Source organism: Monodon monoceros, unplaced genomic scaffold, assembly GCF_005190385.1.
Source record: "Monodon monoceros isolate NGI ecotype Baffin Bay Population unplaced genomic scaffold, NGI_Narwhal_1 Super_Scaffold_18, whole genome shotgun sequence".
Classification (NCBI taxonomy): Eukaryota; Metazoa; Chordata; class Mammalia; order Artiodactyla; family Monodontidae; genus Monodon; species Monodon monoceros.
Genome location: NW_021703774.1, coordinates 103,090,911 through 103,114,110, shown reverse-complemented (window position 1 = coordinate 103,114,110; position 23,200 = coordinate 103,090,911). Strand labels below are relative to the sequence as shown.

The window sequence follows — 23,200 nt, the reverse complement described above, 5'->3', positions numbered from 1 at the left end:
GTTAACTAAATTTTTTAAAGCTTTGAGTCATTGCGTAGGCATGAACATTTGTAAAACATGTAAAATGTTAAGTATAAAATTATATTTATTCATGAGATAGATAACCTCTTCCTCTCTCTGCTTAATCTAAAAAAATTACCAAAACATTTAATTGTCCATGTTGATCTGATTTTCAACTGGGAAGAAGTTAGTGACCTGAGACAGAGATCATCAAGATGTGAGAAGGTGAGCTGTGACGCAATTTTGACAAATAACAGAAGTCTGCTGGGCTAAGGCACCATATCTTGCAAATCTCTGACCCTCTTCTCTGTTTATACATTCTTCCTTAGAAGATTCATTCTCTTCCATGGGTTCCACTATCAACAAAATTTTGATGACTGCCAAAAATAAATCCCTTCACAATTTGATCCTGACGATCAGGCCTATAATTCTACTTGTTTCTAGACATCTCCTCCTCTATGTCTCAAAGACACTGAAACTTAGCAAGACTAGAGCATGAGAAGCAGGAATTTCCTTTGCTCAGCTCTTCCCCACAGATCTGTTCCTCCTCCCACATCTCCGTCCCTGGGTAAGGGCCTCATCACTGCCTAGTGGTCCAGGCTAGAGATCTCAGAATCACACTTGCTTGCTTTTCCACCTTCAAATGCTATATTCTGTGCCCTATAGATTTTACTTCTAAGCAGCCCTCATGCATCATCTCCACCGCCAGGGCATCTGACTTAAGATCCTCAGCTGGTTCTTACCTTTATAAAACAAATCCAGTATGGAACTAATTACCCTGCCTCGTCACTACCTGTTGCAGTAGTTCTCAAAGTATGCTCACTGGTACCCTGATGATCAAATTAATTATTGAGTTTTTAAATAGAACTTAAAAAAATCAATATTAAGTTTTCCACAAAATTTTCTTAAGCCACAAAATTTTAAGCACTTAAGGTAAGTGCTACCACTTATCTGATAGTGAATGCTACCAACAGTGAAACAAATGAGCATTAGAAAATGAACATTAATGGCAAAAATCAGAAAAACTCAGATGTATTTGTTTCAATAGCACTTTGTTACAGGTGAATACACACAGACTTGTAGTTTTTACACTGACTTCTAATTACTGAATTTCTGTTAAGAAAATTGCCTCTAGTTTCATGATGAAATAAGTATGTATTGTCACTATTTCATGATGTGAACATCATGACTTTAAGATGCTCTATCACTAAAGTAAGTTTCAGAACCACTGACCCCCTCAATGAAGTTTGAACTCTTTATCCTCATATATAAAGTCCTTCAGAATCACCCTACTTTTCCACTCTCATCTGTGCCAGTTACTGCAACACACCCTTCTACCACTTAAGTATATCTTGATCTTTCATGCCTCCTTGCCTCAGTGCATAAAAGTTTATCTGATAGGAATTTTCTTTCTATTTCTCTGCCTAACTAAGTCCCATCTTTTGCCCACTCCTTTGTTGATCACCTGAAGCAGTTGCTTTCTCCTCTGTGTCTCTACAACAATTTGTAATTTGCCGCGGATAATTATGATATGTGCAAAAACTATTTATATATAAGTGCACTAATTTTAAAATTTATTGGTTCCTGCCAGTGATTTTAGTTATCCTTCCCTCACCATTTTCACACTTCCTATTCATTTTATTCAACAATTACTTTCTGACTGTCTACCATGCACAAGACACTTTCTTGGAACTAAGGAGTCAGAAGAGACCAAAACATTTAAAAATTCCTACCTACTTGCAGGTTCGAAGTAAAATATATAGATCCTGATATTTGTTATAGAGGAAAAAACAAAAACAGAACGGAAAAAGGACAAAGAAAATGCTGGAAGGAGAGGTGTAACTATCTTAAATGTTGTGGTCATCAAATTTGACATCTGGGGCTTCCCTGGTAGCGCAGTGGTTGAGAGTCCACCTGCCGATGCAGGGGACACGGGTTCGTGCCCCGGTCCAGGAAGATCTCACATGTCGCGGAGCGGCTGGGCCCGTGAGCCATGGCCGCTGAGCCTGCGTGTCGGAGCCTGTACTCCGCAACGGGAGAGGCCCAACAGTGAGAGGCCCGCGTACCACAAAAAAAAAAAAAAAAAAAAATTGACATCTGAATAAAGACCCCAGAGAGGTGACAGACTGAGCCATTTGGATATCTGGCGAAAAGTGTTTCCAGGTATAGGTAGGGCAAGTGCAAAGACCCAAAGGTTGCAGCCCAGTTTATAACCCTATAGTTGATATAAGTTTGGATTACCTCAGAAGACACTGTGGCTTTTGTGAGATGGCCCAGTAGTAATGGTGAAATTCCAGGCAAGGGCCACGTAGCAATACCTTACTGTCGTGACAGTTTTTTCCTGTTGACCTGGCATTTTGGCAACCTGCTCAGCAGTTCAGGAACAATTAAGTTCCCTATGTCTTATATGCCAAGTAATAGCTAGATTCTTGAAAAAAGCTAAAAATAAAGGCAAAAGTACTACTTCTCTGGTTTCATAGTTTTATAGTGTGATCCAAAATCTCATCTCCTAAGTTTGTACTGCTTGTCCTTCAATCTGCTCATAAATTCACTCAAGCATCATTCATTCAAGGCCCATTTTTAAGCACTCACAGACATTTACCCATTACAAAGACTATTTTAAAGCTCTTCTGGGATCCTTTCCAATCAGATGTTCCACACGTGCCCAAACACATTTAGATTTGTGATTCTATGTAATAATTGGTACCTATTTTAAAATGCTTATTTCCAGTATACACAAGCCATTCATAAACCTCATCACTGATGCAGAGTGTGTCATATTTGATGCAAAGGTCAGCAATTACTTGGAGTTCCTCTTTGGTATACACCTACACATATGAAAGGAAACAAAGGAGCAGAGCCAATTATTCAACATGTGAGAAAATGATGGACCAGAAGATTGTATAAAGATATCAAAGACTCACCTTGCCAAGGGGGTTATGCGGAGTATTTAGTATTATAGCTTTGGTTTTGGAATTAAACTTGCTTGCCAGTTCTTGAGGATCTAATGTCCAGTCAGAACTAGACCATTTTTTCCCATCAACAAGTTTCTAAGCATGAAGAATGAAGATGTGATTTAATTCAGTTAATTTATGTTTGCTGTCCTACAAAAAAGTAACCTAACAAGGAAAAAAAAGTAGAGAAAGCCATGGCAAAGGTAACTGAACAGATGACAAACAAAGAAAAGAAATAGAAATAACTAAGCTTTACTCTGCCTTAAGAGCCCAACAGGATGTGAGTTCCATGCTCATACCTGTTAATTGGAAACATGAACTCTGTCAACATTAATGGCTGTGAAAGTGCCTATATATTCAGAATTCAATAAGCATTTATTGAGCACCCAGCATATACCCTACACTGTTAGTCATTGGGGACCAGAGCTATAAAAGTGAGTCAGAAATGGTTTCTGACCTGGTGGTGCTCAGTCAGTAGGGGAGACACATAACCACAGAAACTAGTATTACACACAATGTAGACGCTGATACAACAGACAGACGTGCAAACACAAGATAAAGTAATAAAAGATCCCCCTTTAAAGTTGTTACCTTCAGTCATAGTAGAGATATATAGTAAATCCCAAAATGTAATCAAAGTAGGAACTTTACTGGCAACAAAGTAATGGTATTTACAAAACTTCTTAAAACATGTGAATCATAGGGGCAAACTTACAGATCTCAGGGGAATAAAAACAGGTATTGCTCCAGCCATTCTCACCATGGGCTCATAGCAGTCATAGAAAGGCACTATCACTATGACCTGGAATAAAACCAAATAACACAACATATTAATCATTAATCCATTTAACAAATATTGTGTACATACTATGTGCAAGGCACTATACTACATGCTGAGATGCAGCAGTGTAGAAAGCAGGCTTTGTCTTCTCATATCTGAGTGAAAAAGACCTTGGGGATAAACTTGTCGGGATCCTTAATTGGAGCCCTTGATCTCTTAGGGAGATCTGTGGATAGGCTTGCAGTGGGACCCTTGGAATTGTATGTAAAATTTTTTACATGCATAGGTATATTTTTCTGGGGAAAGGGGTCATAGCTCTCATCACATTCTCAAAGGGATGTTCCAGACAAAAACATTGAGTTTAAATTTCAAATTAGAAAATAAATGATCAGTGGCAGAGCAAGACCATAAGGAAAGAGAGCACTGCAACTGATGCTCTCCGCTGTGGAGTACTAATTTATTAGTATTATCCTGAGAGTAAAGACGTTTGTCGTTTCTCAAAAGCATCCCTAAACAAAAAGCGTATGCAGGTAGACGGGATGCTACTGCTAATGTCTGATAACCACAATTTCCCTCCAGATGACTTATATCTGGATCCTTTTTTCCTAGCCCCTTGAGGTATACTTCCTGTTCCTTTTCTCCTACAGGCTCTCTCTCAATCACTCATGGCCTGGCTTTCAGGTCAGTGGGCCAGACTAACCTGTCCAGTTGGTATTCCTTCTGCAGTATGCCAGCCTGGACCTAGCATCCCTAACTTTTTGCTTTTCTATAAGGAGGGTTTGAACACATAATTTATATCCATTGTACACATTTGATTTTTCTATCTTTTTTAAACTTAGAAGTATTTCACAAAAACTTTAATATTATTTAGTTTTAGCACTTATTATTTTAAAGGCTATTTGAGAGTCTATTGAATTCTAGAATAATTTTGTTATAGTTTGCTTGTATAAATAACAGTGCAATGTTCACTTGTAACTATGCATAGTATCTCCATTTTAAAATCATTTGCTGAATAAATTCACATGATTGCTACTGCTAGACTAAAGGGTATAAACATGTTTTATGGTACTTTATATATATAGTCAAACTGCTTGTGAAAAATCTGGCAACAATTTATAATTTTACAAGTCTACACTAAACTGCCGCATTTAAGTTTGTGTTGGATAAATTCATGGTACCTAATTATCACCCTAAATTTGCACTTTTTACTGCTTGTACTTCTTTTTCAAGGCCTTTCTCATTGGAGTCATAGGAGACCCTTATATTCTAAAGCCCCTTTGTTTGTACTAGTCATCCAACTCACACTGAGTAGTTCCTATACAACGTGCTATGTGTTGGGTACTGTGGAGGACAAAGAAATGAGCCAGGAATGAATCTTTTCCTCAAGTTCTTAATTAGACTATGAAATTCTTGGGGACTAAGATGACCCATCTTTGTAGCCCTGGTGAGAAACAGTGCCTGGTAGGAAGTGAGAGCTCAATGAAGGAAAGTAAATTGGGAAGGCAGCGAGGTGGAACTGAAGAATATACTTAACATGCTTCCCTGAAATTTCCTTATTTTTACAATGGAAATAATTCCCCTCTCTTTTTGAAGAATATTTACTGAGCACTCACTATTTCAGGTGTTAGCTCTATAGCGATAAACTAGTTTTCCTGGAACTTACATTCTCCTGCAAGACATGTATAATAAATAAGAAAACAAGGAAGTAAATCAGCTAATTTCACATAGTAATAAATACTATAAGGAAAATAATAGGTCAGTATGATGGAAAGTGGTGTGTGTGGTTTCAAAATATTAGATAAGATGATCAGGGAAGAAAGAATAGAGGAAAGAAGGCCAAGGGCTGAGCCCTAGGACACACCAATAAAGTGCAGAGTAGGAAGAAGCAACAAAGGAGTAACAACACCAAAGTCTCAGATAAAACTTTCAACTACTTTATAGGAATAAAGGAGATTACGTATATGAAAGTATGACTGTACTTCCTTACCATGTCTCCTTAAGTAGCTTACTGTTTGGCTGTAGTAGAGTGAATTGAGATGTAAAAGGATAATGTAACACAAAGTAACAGGTATCTTTCATAAAGAAGGTACAGATAAAGTGCGGGGAGAATTCAAAGAAAGGAATTAACAATACAGATCACGGCAAATATTCATTCTTCACACCCAGCTTAACCAACACCTCTCTAGAGCTTTCCAGACCTATATTAGCAGAGCTGATCACTTCTTCCTCTTGTCACCATGGTAACTTATACATTCCCCACGACCGCCTATAGCATTGCATTCCTCCTCATCTGTTTACAAGTCTATCTCCTCTACTAAACAGGGAACCCTTTCCACACAGAAACCGTCTTTTAAAAATCTCTCCCACAATGTCTAGCGTATCCTCAATAAATTCTGAATAAATGAAACAGGTGAGGAAATACTGAAGCAGGGGTATTGGAATGATAATGGGGAATTAGGGGCAGAGCTGACTGAGGTCAGTGCCAAAGTGGGTTTTATATCACATCACTAAATAAAGAAATCACTCAGCCTTCTTGTTATACATCCCTCACACAGTGCTGCTAACAATACAGGGTACAAAAAGACAGGAACCAAATACTTGTTGATTGAGTTCAGATTAAAGGTTATTTTAGCAGTGAAAACTAAGATTCATTTTCCCGCATCACTGCTAGCCCCTTTTACCTTCTCTTATCTAAATAGGCTGTAAATATAAGAATAAATGACATGCAACAAAATGGATGAATCTCACAGACAAAATGATAAATGAGAGAAGCCAGACTCAAGAGTACATACTGTATGATTCTATTATATCAAGTTAAAGAGCCGGCAAAATGAACCTATGGTGACAGAACACAGAAGAGCGGTTACCTCTGGAAGAATATAGGCTATGGAGGGGCAAAAGGGAACCTTCTGGGTTGCTGAAAATGTACTATATCTTCATCTGGTTTGTGGCTACATGGAGACATACATACACATATACATGTAAACATTTACTAAGCTGTACTTAACATTTGTGAACTTGACTGTACATAAATTATACTTCAAAAATAATTCAAATAAAAAAGAGTATAAAATAAGTAAAAATAAAAGCAGGACAAATGATAGTGATTAATATAGGCAACATGATAATGTTAATATACTTACTTCATCTCCCTCATCAATTAATCCTTGAATGGCATTAAAAAGAGATCCATATGCTCCTACTGTCACAAGGATTTCTTTATTTGGATTTATTTGATTTTGATAAAACTTTTCATATAGGCAGGACAAAGCTTTCACAAGTGATGGATGACCCTGTTGAGTAAAAGGAAGAACAAAACCTTAAATTTGATTATGGGACCTACTTCTTTGAGATGGTTTGGCTCTAAAATGTAAGAATTTTTAACATCTGGGTCTTATAATTTTCCAATTTGTATTTTTAAATGGCAATAAATTAAAATATCTTTTTTCCTATTTTCAGAGGGTTCCTGCATGAATGGTCATGAAGACTTGTGGTAATTTTTTTTTAGTAGAATCTATGAAATCTCTGGATATCCTAGGCATTCCACCACAGAAAGATGCAGGTTGTGCTGAGGTAGAAAGGAAGAAAGTAGCTGGAAATAGAGAATATTAAGTAAGAAGCCAGTGCTGAGGCTGCATAAGTTTGAAAGGGAGAGAAAATATGTCTAAAGTGAATATTCTCCTTCCCTGCTTGTCGTAGGACCTCATCCTGGAACAACGGTAAACGAAGGGCCAAGACAGGACTGTGGAGAAGCTGGAAGTAGGGGACAGCTCATCCTAGGAGATAAGGGTAAGGGTGAGTGTTCCTCTGGTTATCAAGTTGGGACAGTTGGTTCCAGAAAGCCAATTACGGAGAAGTGGTAGAAGTACATTCGCGCACAATACAATATAAAATACAAGCTCACACCCCACATAGTCCTCATATACTTACAAAGCCCCGTGTGTACTGATTCAGACTATCAATTGCTGCAATCTTTGATAATTCTTCCTTTACATATACAGGAGGGGATATATCTGGAAGGCCTTGGCCAAGATTCACAACAGACGGGTCTGCAGCCAACTTGGTAAATTCAATCCTAAGGTAAAAAATAGTAACATTAGTAAGTACTAAAATTACAAAGTTAGCTGTTTATACCTCATAGTCTTTAGAGACTGAAAAATAAGACTTAGTTTAGTCTTACAGATCAAACAAAATTAATGAGTTCACGACAAAAATTTTACCGTCTACAAAATGACTTTACCCGGAAAAATTATGGCTGAACTGATGAACTTAATGTTCCTTACAAATCTCAGTTCCATGATGCCCATATTTTAATCATATAAATATTTTTCTCAACCATCTGCTGCTAGGTTCTCTTATCAACCATTAGAAAGGAGGGCTAATAGGAAAAGTTGATGGATTAGAAGATAAGCTCCACAAGGGCATCCACCCAATCTGTCATTTTCTCTGTCCATTTCCAGTGCCTAGCTCAGGACCTGGCACATTTGCTAAGTGAATAAATCAGTATATGAATCATTATTTCCTTCCATTTCCACTGAATGGATGAATTAAAATAAGTGGTTTTATTTATAGACTATAGATAAAGCTAAAAATTCCCAAATAAGGATATAAACATGTGGAGGAAAAAAACTTCACCCAATGATTATTGTTTATTCTAATGTACTCACCACACATTGCTATCAAGGCCTTCAATTCGTTTTGCATTTTTGAATTTCAAAGACATTTTCTGAAAGATATAAATATTGAAAGGTTTTAAAATTTCTTTAATCAAAACAAAAATGCCAGAAAATCATGGGTAACTCTTGCTTTTCCCTATTGGCACCATGGAAAAAGCAGTACTGTAGAGATAAATTCTAGACGCCAATACAAAGTTCTGAAGAGGAATTCATCTCCCACCTACTGCTCTAAGGAGTGTTTTTCCTTATGAACCTTAGATGTTTATCTTCTCACCTAAGAACAAAAATATCACCCTAGCCTAAAAAATAAATCAATTTAAAGGCCTGAACTATACTGAAGAGAACAATAATGATACTAAAAAAAGTCAGTTTAAAGAAATATCTTGAGGGGACTTCCCTGGTGGTGCAGTGGATAAGACTCCGCACTCCCAATGCAGGGGGCCCAGGTTTGATCCCTGGTCAGGGAAGTAGATCCCACATGCATGCTGCAACTAAAAATCCCGCATACCGCAGCTAAGAGTTCGCATGCCACAACTAATGAGCCAGCGAGCTGCAACTAAGGAGGCTGTGAGCCACAACTAAGACCCGGTGCAACAAAACATATAAATAAATAAATAAATACTTGAGTCATGCTGTGAAGATCATTTTAGGCCAGGTGTACTAACAGTTTCACAATTAAGTTCCTTGTATGGCATACAGGAAGCACCAAAACAAATGGTTTTAAAACTACTTAATAAGGAGTTCTAAATAATAATAATAGTAGGTAACATTACTGGATACTAAGTATGTACGAGGCACTGTTCTAAGTGTCTTAAATAATTAACTCATTTAATATTTACAACAACTTGATGTAGTGGTTCTATTATGAGCCATAATTTACACATGAGGAAAGTGAGGTACACAGAGGATAAGATCATGTAACTTTACATCTGCCCAATTCACGAAACCTAGTAGCATTTAAACCCAAACAGATTCAACTCAGGATGTGAACCCAGGTAGTGTGACTTCAGAACACATATTCAGTACTGTTTCTGCATACTGTCTTTTACTTAACAAGACCTTTGATTACTAGAATGCTGTCTCTTAAAAAAGTATATTAGAGGGCTTCCCTGGTGGCGCAGTGGTTGAGAGTCCGCCTGACGATGCAGGGGACACAGGTTCGTGCCCCAGTCCGGGAAGATCCCACATGCCGCGGAGCGGCTAGGCCCGTGAGCCATGGCCGCTGAGCCTGCGTGTCCGGAGCCTGTGCTCCGCAAAGGAAGAGGCCACAACAGTGAGAGGCCCGCGTACCGCAAAAAAAAAAAGTATATTAGACATTTAGGTCAGGTCTACTCACATCAAGCAAGTTAGGGCTGGGGTATAAAAATATTAAAAGCTAAAATTATGGAAGAGCATGCAATTTTTTAGTCCTTTAGAGTCTAAAATTAAGTTTATATTATCTCTCAAAAGCACTGAATTAGTTTTGAGTTCATTGTTGCCAAGCTGCTGGAAATTAAAAAAAAAAAAGGATTGGCAGCATTTTTGCAAAGATTTTCCTAATAGAATATTAAAGTAATTTTAATTCCATCTGGGAGGGAGATAATGATAATGGTTATTAAACAGACCATTGTTCTCATCTATTCCCAATAATGGAACCAAGAAAAATATCTTTTTACTCTCATATTTTTAATCTTTGAAACTCCAGTGAAGTAAATCACACGCAAATTCTCCAGAGGTTAATGTGCCTTCCAGAACAGCCTAATGATTAAATGCCCACCTGAACATGATGCTGTTATAGAGACTACAATTATAAAACTAAAACTCTGAGAAAGATAGGAAAGGTATTCTAACAGTTGTTCTTTGTCATCTCTAAAACATGTTTAAAGTTAATGATTCATTTAATCTATGACTACAAACACAAAGTAGAAATTCATATATAAAAGTGAGCATAGTCTACAGTAGACAATTTAGACAAAGTCCAATTTCACCTAAAATATTTGGATAATTGCAGTCAAAATGCATTTTTAAGATTTAATTTTCTTTAACATTTGTATCTAGATGAGACTCTTCTCCCATGACTCTCTGTGCCTCTGTTCCTTCCCACTGTATACCTCAACCATTCTGACCTGTTAAATATGCTATAGTCTTCTCTCACAAGCTCCGTATGTGATCCTTCCCTTACCCAAAAGGTCTTTCTACACCAATGTTTCTCAGCCTTTTCTTTTTGTCACCACTGTGCACCCCCCTCCCCCAACCATGGAGACTTTTTAGACATTTTTTCTAATCATGTCTCCCCCGCTCCCTCATTAAAAAGGAATAAGATTTTGTCGGATAGAGTTGAGCTTTGGAGGATCACAAAACATTGTAATAACCAAGATTTATTTCACCTGCCAAGCACCAGTTTCTCCCTCTTGCGGGCAATAATGCCCCTGTTAAGAATGCATGTTCTGCATTCGATCTAAGCCCTGCTCTCCACAACCTCGTCCCTTCACTTGGCTAACTCCTATTCCACCTGCCACCTTCAGTTCTCAAGTTAGACTTCATTTCCTCCAGAGAGCCTTCTCTGATTCCTCAAGTCATGGTTAGATGCTCCTCCTATGTGTTCCTATGACATGAAGCATTCCCAGCATTTACTACATAACACTGTCTTTTCTTCTGTTTATTTGTCTGTATTCTTCCTTAGACTATAAGCTCTATGAGGACTATTTCTAGGTTGTTCACTGTTCACTGACTGTGTATTAATCGGATTTCTCCAGAGAAACTGAACCAATAGGATGTGTGTGTGTATATATATATATATAGCGATTTATTTCTAGGAATTGGCTCATGAGATTTGTGGGAGCTAGCAAGTTCAAAATCTGCAGAGCTCCAGCAGGCTGGAGACCCAAGGAAGAGCTCATGTTGCAGCTCGAGTCTGAAGGCAGTGTGGAGGCAGAATTCCCTCTTCCTGGGGGAACCTCAGTCTTTTTTTTCTCTTACAGCCTTTAGCTGACTGAATCAAGGCCAAATTACATTATGGAGGGTAATTTGCTTTACTTAAAGTCTACTGATTGAAACGTTATCTTACCTGAAAAATATCTTCACAGAACAATCTAGACTGGTGTTTGACCAAATATCTGGGTAGTGTGGCCTAGGCAAGTTGACAGATAAAATTAACCATCAGAGTGTCCAACACACAGTGCTATGCCTAGCACATAGCAAGCTTTTAATAAATATCTGATGAATGAATGAAAAAAACCCACACATTACGAGTGAACTTATGGTGTCAGCTACCTTAAGTTAATGCTTCAGTAACACATGAACCCAAAGTCTTGGTTGCTTAAAATCATAAGGGGTTATTTCCTTCTTGTGCTACATATTCACTGAAGGTTAGCTGTTGCTCTGTTCCATGTCACTCTAACTCTTGAGACACAGGCTGATGAAATAGCCTCTATCTGGAATATGGCTAGTTTCATGGCAGAAGGAAAAAATTCTTAACAAGTTTCTGCTTAGATGCAGACACATCACTTCTACTCACATTTTATTGGCCAAAGCAATTTCATGGCTAAGCCTGACACCAACATGGCAGAAATGAAGTCTGGAGTTATAATGAGATACGTAGTTATTATGGGTTGAATTGTGCTTCCCCCTCCCCCGCCCATTCTTACATTGAAGTTTTAACATCCAGTACTTCAGAATGTGATGTTATTTGGTAATAGGTTCATTGCAGATGTAATTAGTTAAGTTGAGGTCATTAGGGTGGGCCCTAATCCAATGTGAATGGTGTTCATATAAAAAGGGGAAATTTGGAGATAGACTGGCATACAGGGAGAATGCCATATGAAGATGAAGGCCGAAATCAGGGTGATGCTTCTAGAAGTCAAGAAACACCAAAGTTTGTCAGCTAATCACCAGAAGCTGGGAGACAAACATGGGACAGATTCCTCCTCACAGCCATCAGAAGGAACCAATCCTGCCAACACCTTGATCCTGGACTTCCAGCCTCCTAAACTGTGTGGTAATACATTTTTGTTGTTGAAACCACTCAGTTTGTGCTACTTTGTTAAGGCAGCCCAAGGAAACGAAGATAGCAGTGAAATGTATAAGACATGCTACAATGCCCAAAGACATCAAGATTCAGCAGTAGGTGCAAATGCTCACTGTCTAAGAACTATTGTCCAGAGTAGATCCGGTATTAGGAAAAGAAAATAAACCTAAAATCCTATGGGGAATTAAACATGAGCCCCAAGTGTACAATGGAACATCTATAGGGCCTGTATAATTTCTGGGCAGCTAACTCCATGAGGTGGCTTCTGTTCCCAGGTAGATTAATACCTGGCATACATATACTGAACTGCTATGTTATAAATGCAAAACTGCTAGGGTACTAATAAGCAGCATCTTTTGTTGTTAATGTGAAGCTGAAAAAATGCAGTTCTACAGAATCACCATTAAGTCCCACTCTTGGCAGAGATAAGAAAAAGTTTATTGTTATTGTCTTTAAAATGTTTACTGTACCTGTCAGAATAGCTATCATCAGGAACCTTCGTGCACTATTGGTGGGATTGTAAATTGGTGCAGCCACTATGGAAAGTAGTATGGAGGTTCTTTAAAAAAATTAAAAATAGAACCACCATATGATCCAGTAATTTCACCTCTGAGTATTTACCCGAAGAAAACAAAGACGCTAATTTGAAAAGATATATACACTCCAATGTTCACTGCCTCATTATTTACAAACAGCCAAGGTAAGTGCCCATGGATAGACAAGTGGATAAAGAAGATGTGGTGTGTGTGTGTGTGTTTGTGTATATATATATATATTAAACATGGTGTGTGTATATATATATATTATATATATATATACACACACACATACACATACACACATAGAATATACTCAGCCATAAAAAAATAAAATCTTACCATTTTTAACAACATGGATGGATCTAGAGGGTCTTATGCTAAATGAAATAAGTCAGACAGAGAAAGACAAATACTGTATGATCTCACTTATATGTGGACTCCAAAAAACAAAACAAACAGAAAAAACAAATGAAAACAGATTCACAGATACAGAGAACAAATGAGTGGTTGCCAGAAGGGAGGGGGTGTGAAATAGGTGAACGGGGATTAAGAGGAACAAACTTCCAGTTATGTAAAAAATAAAACATAAGGATGTAATGTACAGCATAAGGAATATGGTCAATAATATTGTAATAACTTTGGGGACAGATGGTTACTAGACTTATTGTTGTGATCATTTCATAATGTATACAAACGTCAAATCATTATGTAATACACTTGAAACTAACATAATATTGTATGTCAAATACATTTCGACTTAAAAAAAATGTTTACTGCAATGGTACTGGAACAGGAAAGTCTGGAAAGAAGAAAAAAATATTACCCATTATCCTAAGACTCAAACATACTCAAGTTTCAGTTGTATGTAATTTGAGGGCCCTACCTGTTTGACCTGATGCATTTAGATGGGATAGGACAAGTGTAGAAAAAACCCAAATGGTGAGCTGAAGCTGGGGAAATCAAGGCTGTCAATATCTGTGAATCACAGGGTATGAGTCAAGTATAAAAAAGGTAAAGAATGCAAGAGGGCTTTTCTGGTGGCGCAGTGGTTGAGAGTCCGCTTGCCGATGCAGGGGACACGGGTTCGTGCCCCGGTCTGGGAAGATTCCACATGCCGCGGAGCGGCTGGGCCTGTGAGCCATGGCCGCTGAGCCTGCGCATCCGGAGCCTGTGCTCCGCAACGGGAGAGGCCACAGCAGTGAGACGCCCGCGTGCCGAAAAAAAATATTTAGAAAAAAAGAATGCAAGAAAAGGCCAGAAACAGAAATTACAAAGCTAATTTTTTGAGAGGTGAAGACAATAACCAGGCATGAGAAGCAGATGGACTAAAGTACTTCAAGACTAGGCTGGAGCAGAAAGGGAGCACCCGTATAATGGGCATGACTTTAATGTGGTGTCAGGCTGCTGGGGTAGCCTAAACATGTATTATCTTTTAGATCTATGAATTAGGTATTTATAGTTGTAATCACATGTGAGTTTTAAAATTTTTTTTGCCTTTTCTCTTGACGGAGTATCTTAAACATTTTATGAATTTTCTTAGTCATCATAAAATTTTCAATTTTAATTAGTAGGTAATATTTCAGGTTATGAATCACACCATACTCCTTCATTCCCCTAGTTTGTGCATTTATTATTCAAGTGTTTGGCAATTTTAGGTAGTATGTTTCTTCTGTATATTATGTGGTCCCTGCTTTGTTTCCTTCAGTTCTAGTTTGATGTGGAAAGTGAATGTTTAAACAGATCTGTTTCAAAAAGAAACGTTGTGCCTCTTTCCCTTTGGAAAGATGATGTATTGACACATTACCAGTTTGAGAGTCTGCTAGAAATTTGATAGTTCCCCAAACTGACTAAAAGGAAACTTTGTTATACTCTTTCCTAGCTTGGAGAGTGAGAAACAGACCAGTGCACAGATGCCTTTGAAGCTCCAAAACTATATGAATCAGATCTCTTAGTTGCACAGGCAGAAACTCAATCTCAACAGCTTAGGGAAAAAAGGAATTTATTAGAAAGCTCATGTCACCATGAGAAGGTAAAAGGTGCAGCCAGCATCAAGGGTAACACTGAAACCAGAAACTTAAACCTCATCAGGGCTCTGCTTCATCTACTTTTCTATGCAATCTCTGTCTGCTTTTCTCCACATGAGACAAAACACAGTTATACCTCCCGATTTCACCATCACAGAGGGCCTGAGAGCTGCCTTCTCTGGTGCCAATTTCAAAAATTCTAGGGAAGGGCTCTGAATGGTTCCTCCCCCCCTCCCCAATTTAAAAAGTACTATATTAATATGCCTGTTAAGACTATAATGAAAAGATATCAGAGCAGTGTGAAGCAAGATCATGAGAGAAATAGAGATGTAGTCAACCAAGGATGCCATTTTTTTGGATGCTTTTTTTTTTTTTTTCAAATGTACTTACTACCCAATCAAAAAACGGTATAGACCTGACTCCCCATCTCCAGCCCCTCTGGATGTGCTCCCTAAGCTACAACCTGTCACTGCCCCTGGTAGCATCTTTACAAATATACCAGCGCCTAACAAAACATATGTTTGGAATGGGGAAAAGAGCATTTTCCAGAAAGATAGGAGGAACTGCTGTCCTTAGAGAATGGGAGGGGGTCCCAGGTCACAGCAGTCTATGAAAGTCCATCTAGAAGGGAAGGCTGATAGGGATAGGGGTACAGACACCCTACTTCTATGGCAGAGCTGAAGGTATGCGGTGTAAATGTCTATGTCTGGAACAGAGAGCCGGGGAAGAGGTGAATGGAGAACCAAATTCTAAGGCAGGGGTGAAATTAAGTTTCCTCCTATATACCAATGCATTGATTGCAATCTCATATCTCCCTTATATTCGAACTACATTGGCTTTCATTCACTCATGGAACAAATATTTCTTGAATACTTATTTTATACAAGGCACTTTTCTTCTTGGGATATATCAGTGAGCAAAACAGACTAAAATTCTCTATTCTCATTGAGCCTTTCTTCTTTCTATGCCTTAAACACTCCAGGTTTGTTCCCATCTGTCACGGATTATATTACTCTGTATAATTATTCACCCCTCCTTTTCGGAAGGAGTGACTTTGAGATTGGACATGTGATTTGCTCTGGTCAATGGAATGTGAGTGAATGTGACATATACTAGGTCCAGGAGAAACTTTAAAAGCTGTTGCATGGTTTGGCTCAGCCTCTGGTTCTTCTCTCCTCTACTGTGCGAAGACCATGACTCAGGTAGGGGTTACATTTTTACCTTAGATCCTGAAATTTAAAAAAACACATAGAGTGCAGCTGCAACCTGCAGCAAAGCTACAGCTGACTTATAGCCTACATAAAACCTGAGTGAGAATGGGACGGCTACTGTTATAAGAAGGTAAGATTTGGTGGCTTTTGTTACAGCAGCAGAGCTGACTCATATAAAAGCTTTTGCAATTGCTGTGTCCTCTGCCTAGAATGCCCTCTCTTAGGTCTTCATGTGGCTGGTTCCTTATGTCCTTCTATTCGATATGCTCTCTATTCAAATAGAACCTCCTCAGAGAGGGCTGCCAAAACTATATGCCCTAACGTTACTCACCCCCTCTCTCCCACTAGTACCACCAATGGTTCTAGCAGTTTTCTCTATTTCATTTTCTTATGACATTCACAACTACCTAAAATTATTTTAACTTGTAAATGATCTGTCTCTCACTAAAATGAAAAATTCAGAAAACAAGACTTGTGTTGCTCATTGCTGTATCTCCAGTATCTAAAATCGTGTATGAAAGGTAATGTGTTCAAAAATATTTTTTGAACATATGAATGAAATCCTACCTCTTTAATTATCCTCACGTTGAATTATTTCAATGGCATTCTGCTTCTAATCCATCATTTGCAGTGCTCCAGAGCTAAACACTTAAAACACAGACTGGGTGATGCTACTAGCTTGCTCTAAAATCTCCAAAGACTCTCCTCAGTCCATGAAACGTAACTCAAATTCGAACCTGGCACTCAAGGCTCTTAATCTCCTTTCAGCCTTCTCTCACTCTGTGCTGCTGCCTCATATACAGTGACTCAACAGCATAGGGCCACTTGCCACTCTCTAATTACCTTCAGTGTGTTTCTGTTTCCAATGCTTTTATTCAAGTTCTTCCCTCTGTTTGAGATCATCTTCTCCATATCCCCACTGTGGCTGGCTCAGAAATGACCTCCCCAAAAACATCTGCATCTTATCCCTGAAACCTGTGAATGTTACCTTATAGGGCAATATATAACCTTATATCCTTGCAGATGTGATTAAATTAAGGATCTTGAGATGAGGAGATAATTCTGGATTATCCAGGTGGGCCCTAAATTTAATCACAGGTACCCATATAAGAGGGAGGCAGAGAGAGATTATACACACACAGAGAAGGCCATGTGAAGATGGAGCAGAGAGTGATTTGAAGATGCTGGCAATGAAGATTAGAGTGATGTGGCCGTAAGCCAAAGAATACCAGCAGCCATCAGAAGCTGGAAGAGGCTGGACTGGATTCTCTCTAGAGCCTCTGGGGGGGACTCTGGGTGACAATGATGTATCGAGGTAGGTTCAATGTTTGTAATAGTTACACCACTCAGGTGAGGAATGTTGATAATGAGAGAGGCTATGCATGTGAGGGCCAGGGGATACATGGGAACTCTGTAGGTTTTGCTCAATTTTGCTCTGAAGCTATAATGCTCTTTTAAAAAAAAGTTTATTAAAATTTTAAAAACTTAAAAAAAAAAAGAGCTGCCAGGGTATTGTGAAATCATGTTCTCTTTCTCCCTTTGGACAAAATGCTGTTCAAGCAAGCAGACACTAACAGAATTATCTCACAGGTAATAGATGTTAGTTCTAAGGTATGGCTCTCCATTCAAAAAAGCAGACAAATTACATTCTTTTGCCACTAGATGGCACGGGAAAATAACAGAATGTTCCTGTAATGAAAAAACTGAAAGTGGAAATGCAAAGTAGGGATGTAGACTTAAAAGACTCAACAAAATATAAAACACTCATATACATGTTACCCAGATTCAGTAATGATATCAAGATTTTGCCTCATTTGCTTCATCTCTTCTGCTTTTCCTTTTCTTTCTTTTTTTATTTAATTGCTGAGTAATTTTAAAGCAAATCCTAGACCTTAAGTCATTTGCCACTATATACTTGGTATATATCTCTAAAAAGCATTGATATTCTCTTATATAACTTCAATGTCATCATCACAGCTCACTAACAATGATTCCTTGATATCATCTAATACCCAATCTACAGTCATATTTCTCTAAGTGTCTTTAAAAATATCTCTTTACATTTCTGTTGATTGGGTCAAGTTCCTAAACAAGGTCCATATATCATACTGGTGGTTAAGCCTCTTTCCACCCCAGAGCAGTCCCTCTGAAACACTACCCACCACCACTTTTCCCCTGTGCTGACTTGTTGAAGAAACCAAGTCAGGAATCTATCCTGTGGTTATGACCCACATTCTGGATTTGTTTGCTTTTCTAATTCATTACATAACTTAGTCCTCAATCTGCCATATCTCCTATAACTGGTCTGCACTTAGAGTCACTATATAATATCCTTTCTTGAGTAGACAGAGCCAGACTTAGAATACCAGAGCTAGATACAGGTGAGAATGGTATTTTAGTTATGCCACTTATAAGCTGTGTGACCTTGGGCAAGTTACTAAACCTATTTAAGCCTCCACTGTTTCATTTGTAAAACAGGATTATAACAAATCATAACTTGAAGAATTCTGTAAATATAAAGTGACATAATAAGGGGATTAGATCAATATGGCAGAGTAGGAGGACACAGAGATCACCTCCCCTAACAAACACATCCAAAATACATCTACAGGGGGCTTCCCTGGTGGCGCTGTGGTTAAGAATCCGCCTGCCAATGCAGAGACACAGGTTCGAGCCTTGGTCCGGGAAGATCCCACATCCCGCGGAGCAACTAAGCCTGCATGCCATGACTACTGAGCCTGAGCCCGTGAGCCCCAACTACTGAGCCCACGTGCCACAACTACTGAATCCCGTGCGCCTAGAGCCCGTGCTCCACAACAAGAGAAGCCACCGCAATGAGAAGCCTGTGCACCACAACAAAGAGTAGCCCCCACTCACCGCAGCTAGAGAAAGCCCATGCGCAACAACAAAGACCCAACACAGCCAGAAAAACAGATAAATAAAAATAAATAAATTTGCAAAACAAAAAAAAGAATGCACAGACTGAATATAGCATAGTAAGATGTTTAAAAAAAAAATACATCTACATGTGGAACGATTTGCATGGAAGACTAACTGGAAACTGACAGAACGCCTCTACAGCCAAAGCTGCAAGAAAGATTTCCACTAACTGGGCAGAATGGAAAAAAGGCTTAGGGTAGGGAGCTCCGCCACAGTGAGGGAGCTGAAAGGTCTGAGAGAACCCTCCCCCTGGGGAGCAAGCTGGTTGAGCCACAGACGGGGTGTCCTAGTCCCAGGGTCCTACATGGAGGAGACAAGCCCTCTGGCTGCTGGGAGAATTGTTGGAACAGAGACAACTGGAGAAGCCTAGACTTTACCTGTGAAGAGTACATGGGGTCTGGCCTGCCAATAAACAGGGCAGAGAGAGCTCTGCACTGGTGGCTGCTGGCTCGCTACATTTCCCAATCCAAGCAGAAAGAATACCCCAGCCTCACCCACTCCACATCACAGCTTGGCACTAGATCTGGGGCAGACACGTCCTGGGAGAAGACTCGATCTAGGGACACAGAGATGGCCTAGTGGCCTGGGTTGTGGTCCAGCTGGAGTGGTGGCCATTGTTAGCGCTTACTGCTGCAATGCCTGGGAACCACCGCGACCAACATGATGAGGTCTCTTTCACAGACACATGAGTGTACCAGCTCCACCCACTCCACGCCAGAACTTGGCACTGGATCTTGGGCAGACAGGTCCTAGGAGAAGACTGCCACAGAGGCAGCCCAGATCTCTGGCGGCAGCATAGTCGCCTCATTTCCTACAGCCACAATGTCCCGGCCCCAGCCCCAGCCTAGTGAGTGCTTGGCCTGCCTACTCCACACCACAGCCTTGCACTAGATCAGGGATAACCACAACAGGGTTAGGGATGTGACTTTAGGTTGTGTCTGAGTGGAGCCACAGACACCTACTCAGGTGGTGCATCAGACCTCTGTGAGTTCACAAGCCAAACACTCAAGGGGAATGAAGCCTGATCAATCCAGAGCCTCAGTGCTTCTGCTCCAAAAACTGGTGATCAGACCCTACCACTGACAGGGTGACGACAGCCGCAGAGGAGACAGGAAGTCCTGCTTCATACCCTGCACAGGCTCTAGATCCTCCAACACCAACCACAACCCCTAACAAGGTGATAGCAGTCAGCACACCCTAAGGGAAGAGCTGGCTGGCATCCACATCAAAACCAGCCTTCGCACCAAAGACACTGGTTTGTGTCTTTGAAGGATATGCACAGTCTGCACAGGGATGCTCCAACATGAAAGCACCCCTACAAGACACAATAGATAACCATTTCTCCCTAGTTCACAGAGAAAGAGAAAGTTAAGTCAAATGAAAAGGCAGAGGAAATTCTCCCAATTAAAAGAGCAAGAGAAAGCCCCTGAAAAAACTAAATAATGAAACATATAATCAGTCTACCAGACACTGAGTTCAAAGAGTTATTAATAAAAATGCTGACTGGATTAAGAAAGAGAACTGATCTAAACATAGATTATTTCAACAAGGAACTAGAAACTATAAAGACCCAGCTGAAAACAGATAATTGAATTTCTGAGACAAAAAGCACTCTAGGAATAATGAATAGCCATCTTAATGACACAAGAAATAATCTGGAAGATAAAATAAATCACCCAATCAGAACAACAGACAGAAAGAAAAAAAAAAAAAAAGAAAGCAACATATGAGATCAATGGGATAATATAAAGTGTGCCAATCTATGTATAATAGGGGTTCCAGAAGGTGAAGAGAGAGAGGGGATTGAAAATGTATTTAAAGAAATTATGGCTGAAAAATCCCCAAACCTAAAGAAGGAAACAAATATCTAGGTATAGGAATCACAGAGAGTCCCCAACAAGAAGAACTCAAACAGACCTACAGTAAGACATAATTAAAATAGCAAAAGTAAAAGAGAGAATTCAAAAGGCAGCAAGGGAAAATCAAAGAATCATTTACAAGGGAACACCCATGAAACTATCAACTGATAGAGGACCCAGAAAAACAAAACACAAAATGAAAGAGGGGAAGTTGCACTACCACAGAGATTTAAAAAAAAAAAAAAAAAAAAAAGATAATACTGTGAACAATTATGTGCCAACAAACTGGACAACCTAGCAAAAATGGACAAATTTCTACACATACAGCTTGCCAAGAATAAGTCAAGAAGAAACAATTTAGGGGCTTCCCTGGTGGCGCAGTGGTTGAGAGTCCGCCTGCCGATGCAGGGGACACGGGTTCGTGCCCTGGTCCGGGAAGATCCCACATACCGCGGAGCGGCTGGGCCCGTGAGCCATGGACGCTGAGCCTGCGCGTCTGGAGCCTGCGCATCGGGAGCCTGCGCGTCCGGAGCCTGTGCTCCACGATGGGAGAGGCTGCAGCAGTGAGAGGCCCACGTACCACAAAGAACAAAAAAAAAAAGAAGAAACAATTTAAACAGACCAATCACTAGAAGCAAAATAGAATCTGTAATTTAAAAAATTCCTCGCAGGCTTCCCTGATGGCACAGTGGTTGAGAGTCTGCCTGCCGATGCAGGGGACATGGGTTCGTGCCCCGGTCCGGGAAGATTCCGCATGCCGCGGAGCGGCTGGGCCCGTGAGCCATGACTGCTGAGCCTGCGCATCCGGAGCCTGTGCTCCGCAACGGGAGAGGCCACAACAGTGAGAGGCCCGCGTACCGCAAAAAAAAAAATAAAAAATAAAAATTCCTCGCAAACAAAAGATCAGGACTCAATGGCTTCAATGGGGAATTCTACCGAACAAACAAAAAAAGAACTTATTCTTCTCAAAGTATTCCAAAAAACTGAAGAAGAGGGAAAACTCCCAAATTCATTCTACAAGGCCACCATTACCCTGATACAAAACCAGACAAAGACACTACAAAAAAAGAAAATTATTACAGGCCAATATCTTTGATGAATATAGAGGCAAAAATCCTCAACAAAAGATTAGCAAACTGAATCCAACAATACTTAAAGAGGATCATATACCATGATCAAGTTGGATTTATTCCAGTGTCACATGCATGGTTCAACATACACAAATCAATCAACAAAATCATATCAACAAAAGGAAACACAAAAACTACATGTATTCTCAATAGATGCAGAAAAAGCATTTGACAGAATTCAACAACCATTCATGGTAAAAACTCTTGTCAAAGTGGGTATACAGGGAACATATTTCAACATAATAAAGACCATTTATGACAAACCCACAGGTAACATAATATTCAATGGTTAAAAGCTGAAAGCCTTCCCACTAAATTCAGGAACAAGACAAGGATGCCTTGTCTTTTGCTGCTTTTATTTAACATAGTATTGGAAGTCCTAGACACAGCAATCAGACAAGAAGAAGAAATAAAAGGTATCCAAATTGAAAGGGAAGAGGTCAAACTGTCACTATTTGCAGATGACATGATACTCTATGTAGAGAACCAGAAAGTCTCACACAAAACCCATTAGAACCAATAAATGAATTCAGCAAAGTTGTAGAATACAAGATTAAGATACAGAAATCTATTGCTTTTCTATTCCCAAGTAATAAAATATCAGAAAGTGAATGTAAAAAAAAAATCCTATTTAAAATCACATAAAAACAAAACAAAACAAAAAACTTAGGAAGAAACTTAACGAAGGAGGTGAAAGATTTATACACTGAAAACTATAAAACACTGATACAGGAAATTGAAGATGATTCAATGAAATGAAAAGATAACCTGTGCTCTTGAGTTGGAAGAATTAATATTGTTAAAATGGCCATACTACCCAAAGCAACCTACAAATTTAATGTGACCCCTATCAAATTGCCCAAGAAATTTTTCACAGAACTAGAATAATTAATCCTAAAATTTATAGGGATAGGGAGGGTGGGAGGGAGACACAAGAGGGAGGGCATATGGGGATATATGTATACATATAGCTGATTCACTTTGTTATACAGCAGAAACTAACACACCATTGTAAAGCAATTATACTCCAATAAAGATGTTAAAAAAAAATTTATAGGAACCATAAGAGATCCAGAATTG

General features: G+C 39.3%; 1 protein-coding gene across 5 annotated transcripts in view; it reads right to left on the bottom strand.

Annotated features, from left to right (window-relative positions):
• Positions 1-23,200, bottom strand: part of KYAT3 (kynurenine aminotransferase 3) — a 69,329-nt gene that overhangs the window by 37,492 nt on the left and 8,637 nt on the right. For 4 of the 5 annotated variants that reach the window (XR_003794426.1, XR_003794425.1, XR_003794424.1 and 1 more), the window contains 7 exons: positions 11,458-11,520; positions 8,403-8,461; positions 7,666-7,810; positions 6,879-7,028; positions 3,670-3,756; positions 2,925-3,050; positions 2,708-2,828 (listed from right to left, as the gene is read on the bottom strand). Coding sequence is in view for 2 of the 5 variants with exons in the window: in XM_029228515.1 (XP_029084348.1) it covers positions 2,708-2,828; positions 2,925-3,050; positions 3,670-3,756; positions 6,879-7,028; positions 7,666-7,810; positions 8,403-8,461; positions 11,458-11,520 (751 nt within the window). In the remaining 3 variants the exon portion in view is untranslated. The remainder of the gene's footprint in view (positions 1-2,707; positions 2,829-2,924; positions 3,051-3,669; positions 3,757-6,878; positions 7,029-7,665; positions 7,811-8,402; positions 8,462-11,457; positions 11,521-23,200) is intronic. The other variant, XM_029228516.1, reaches the window with a different exon arrangement.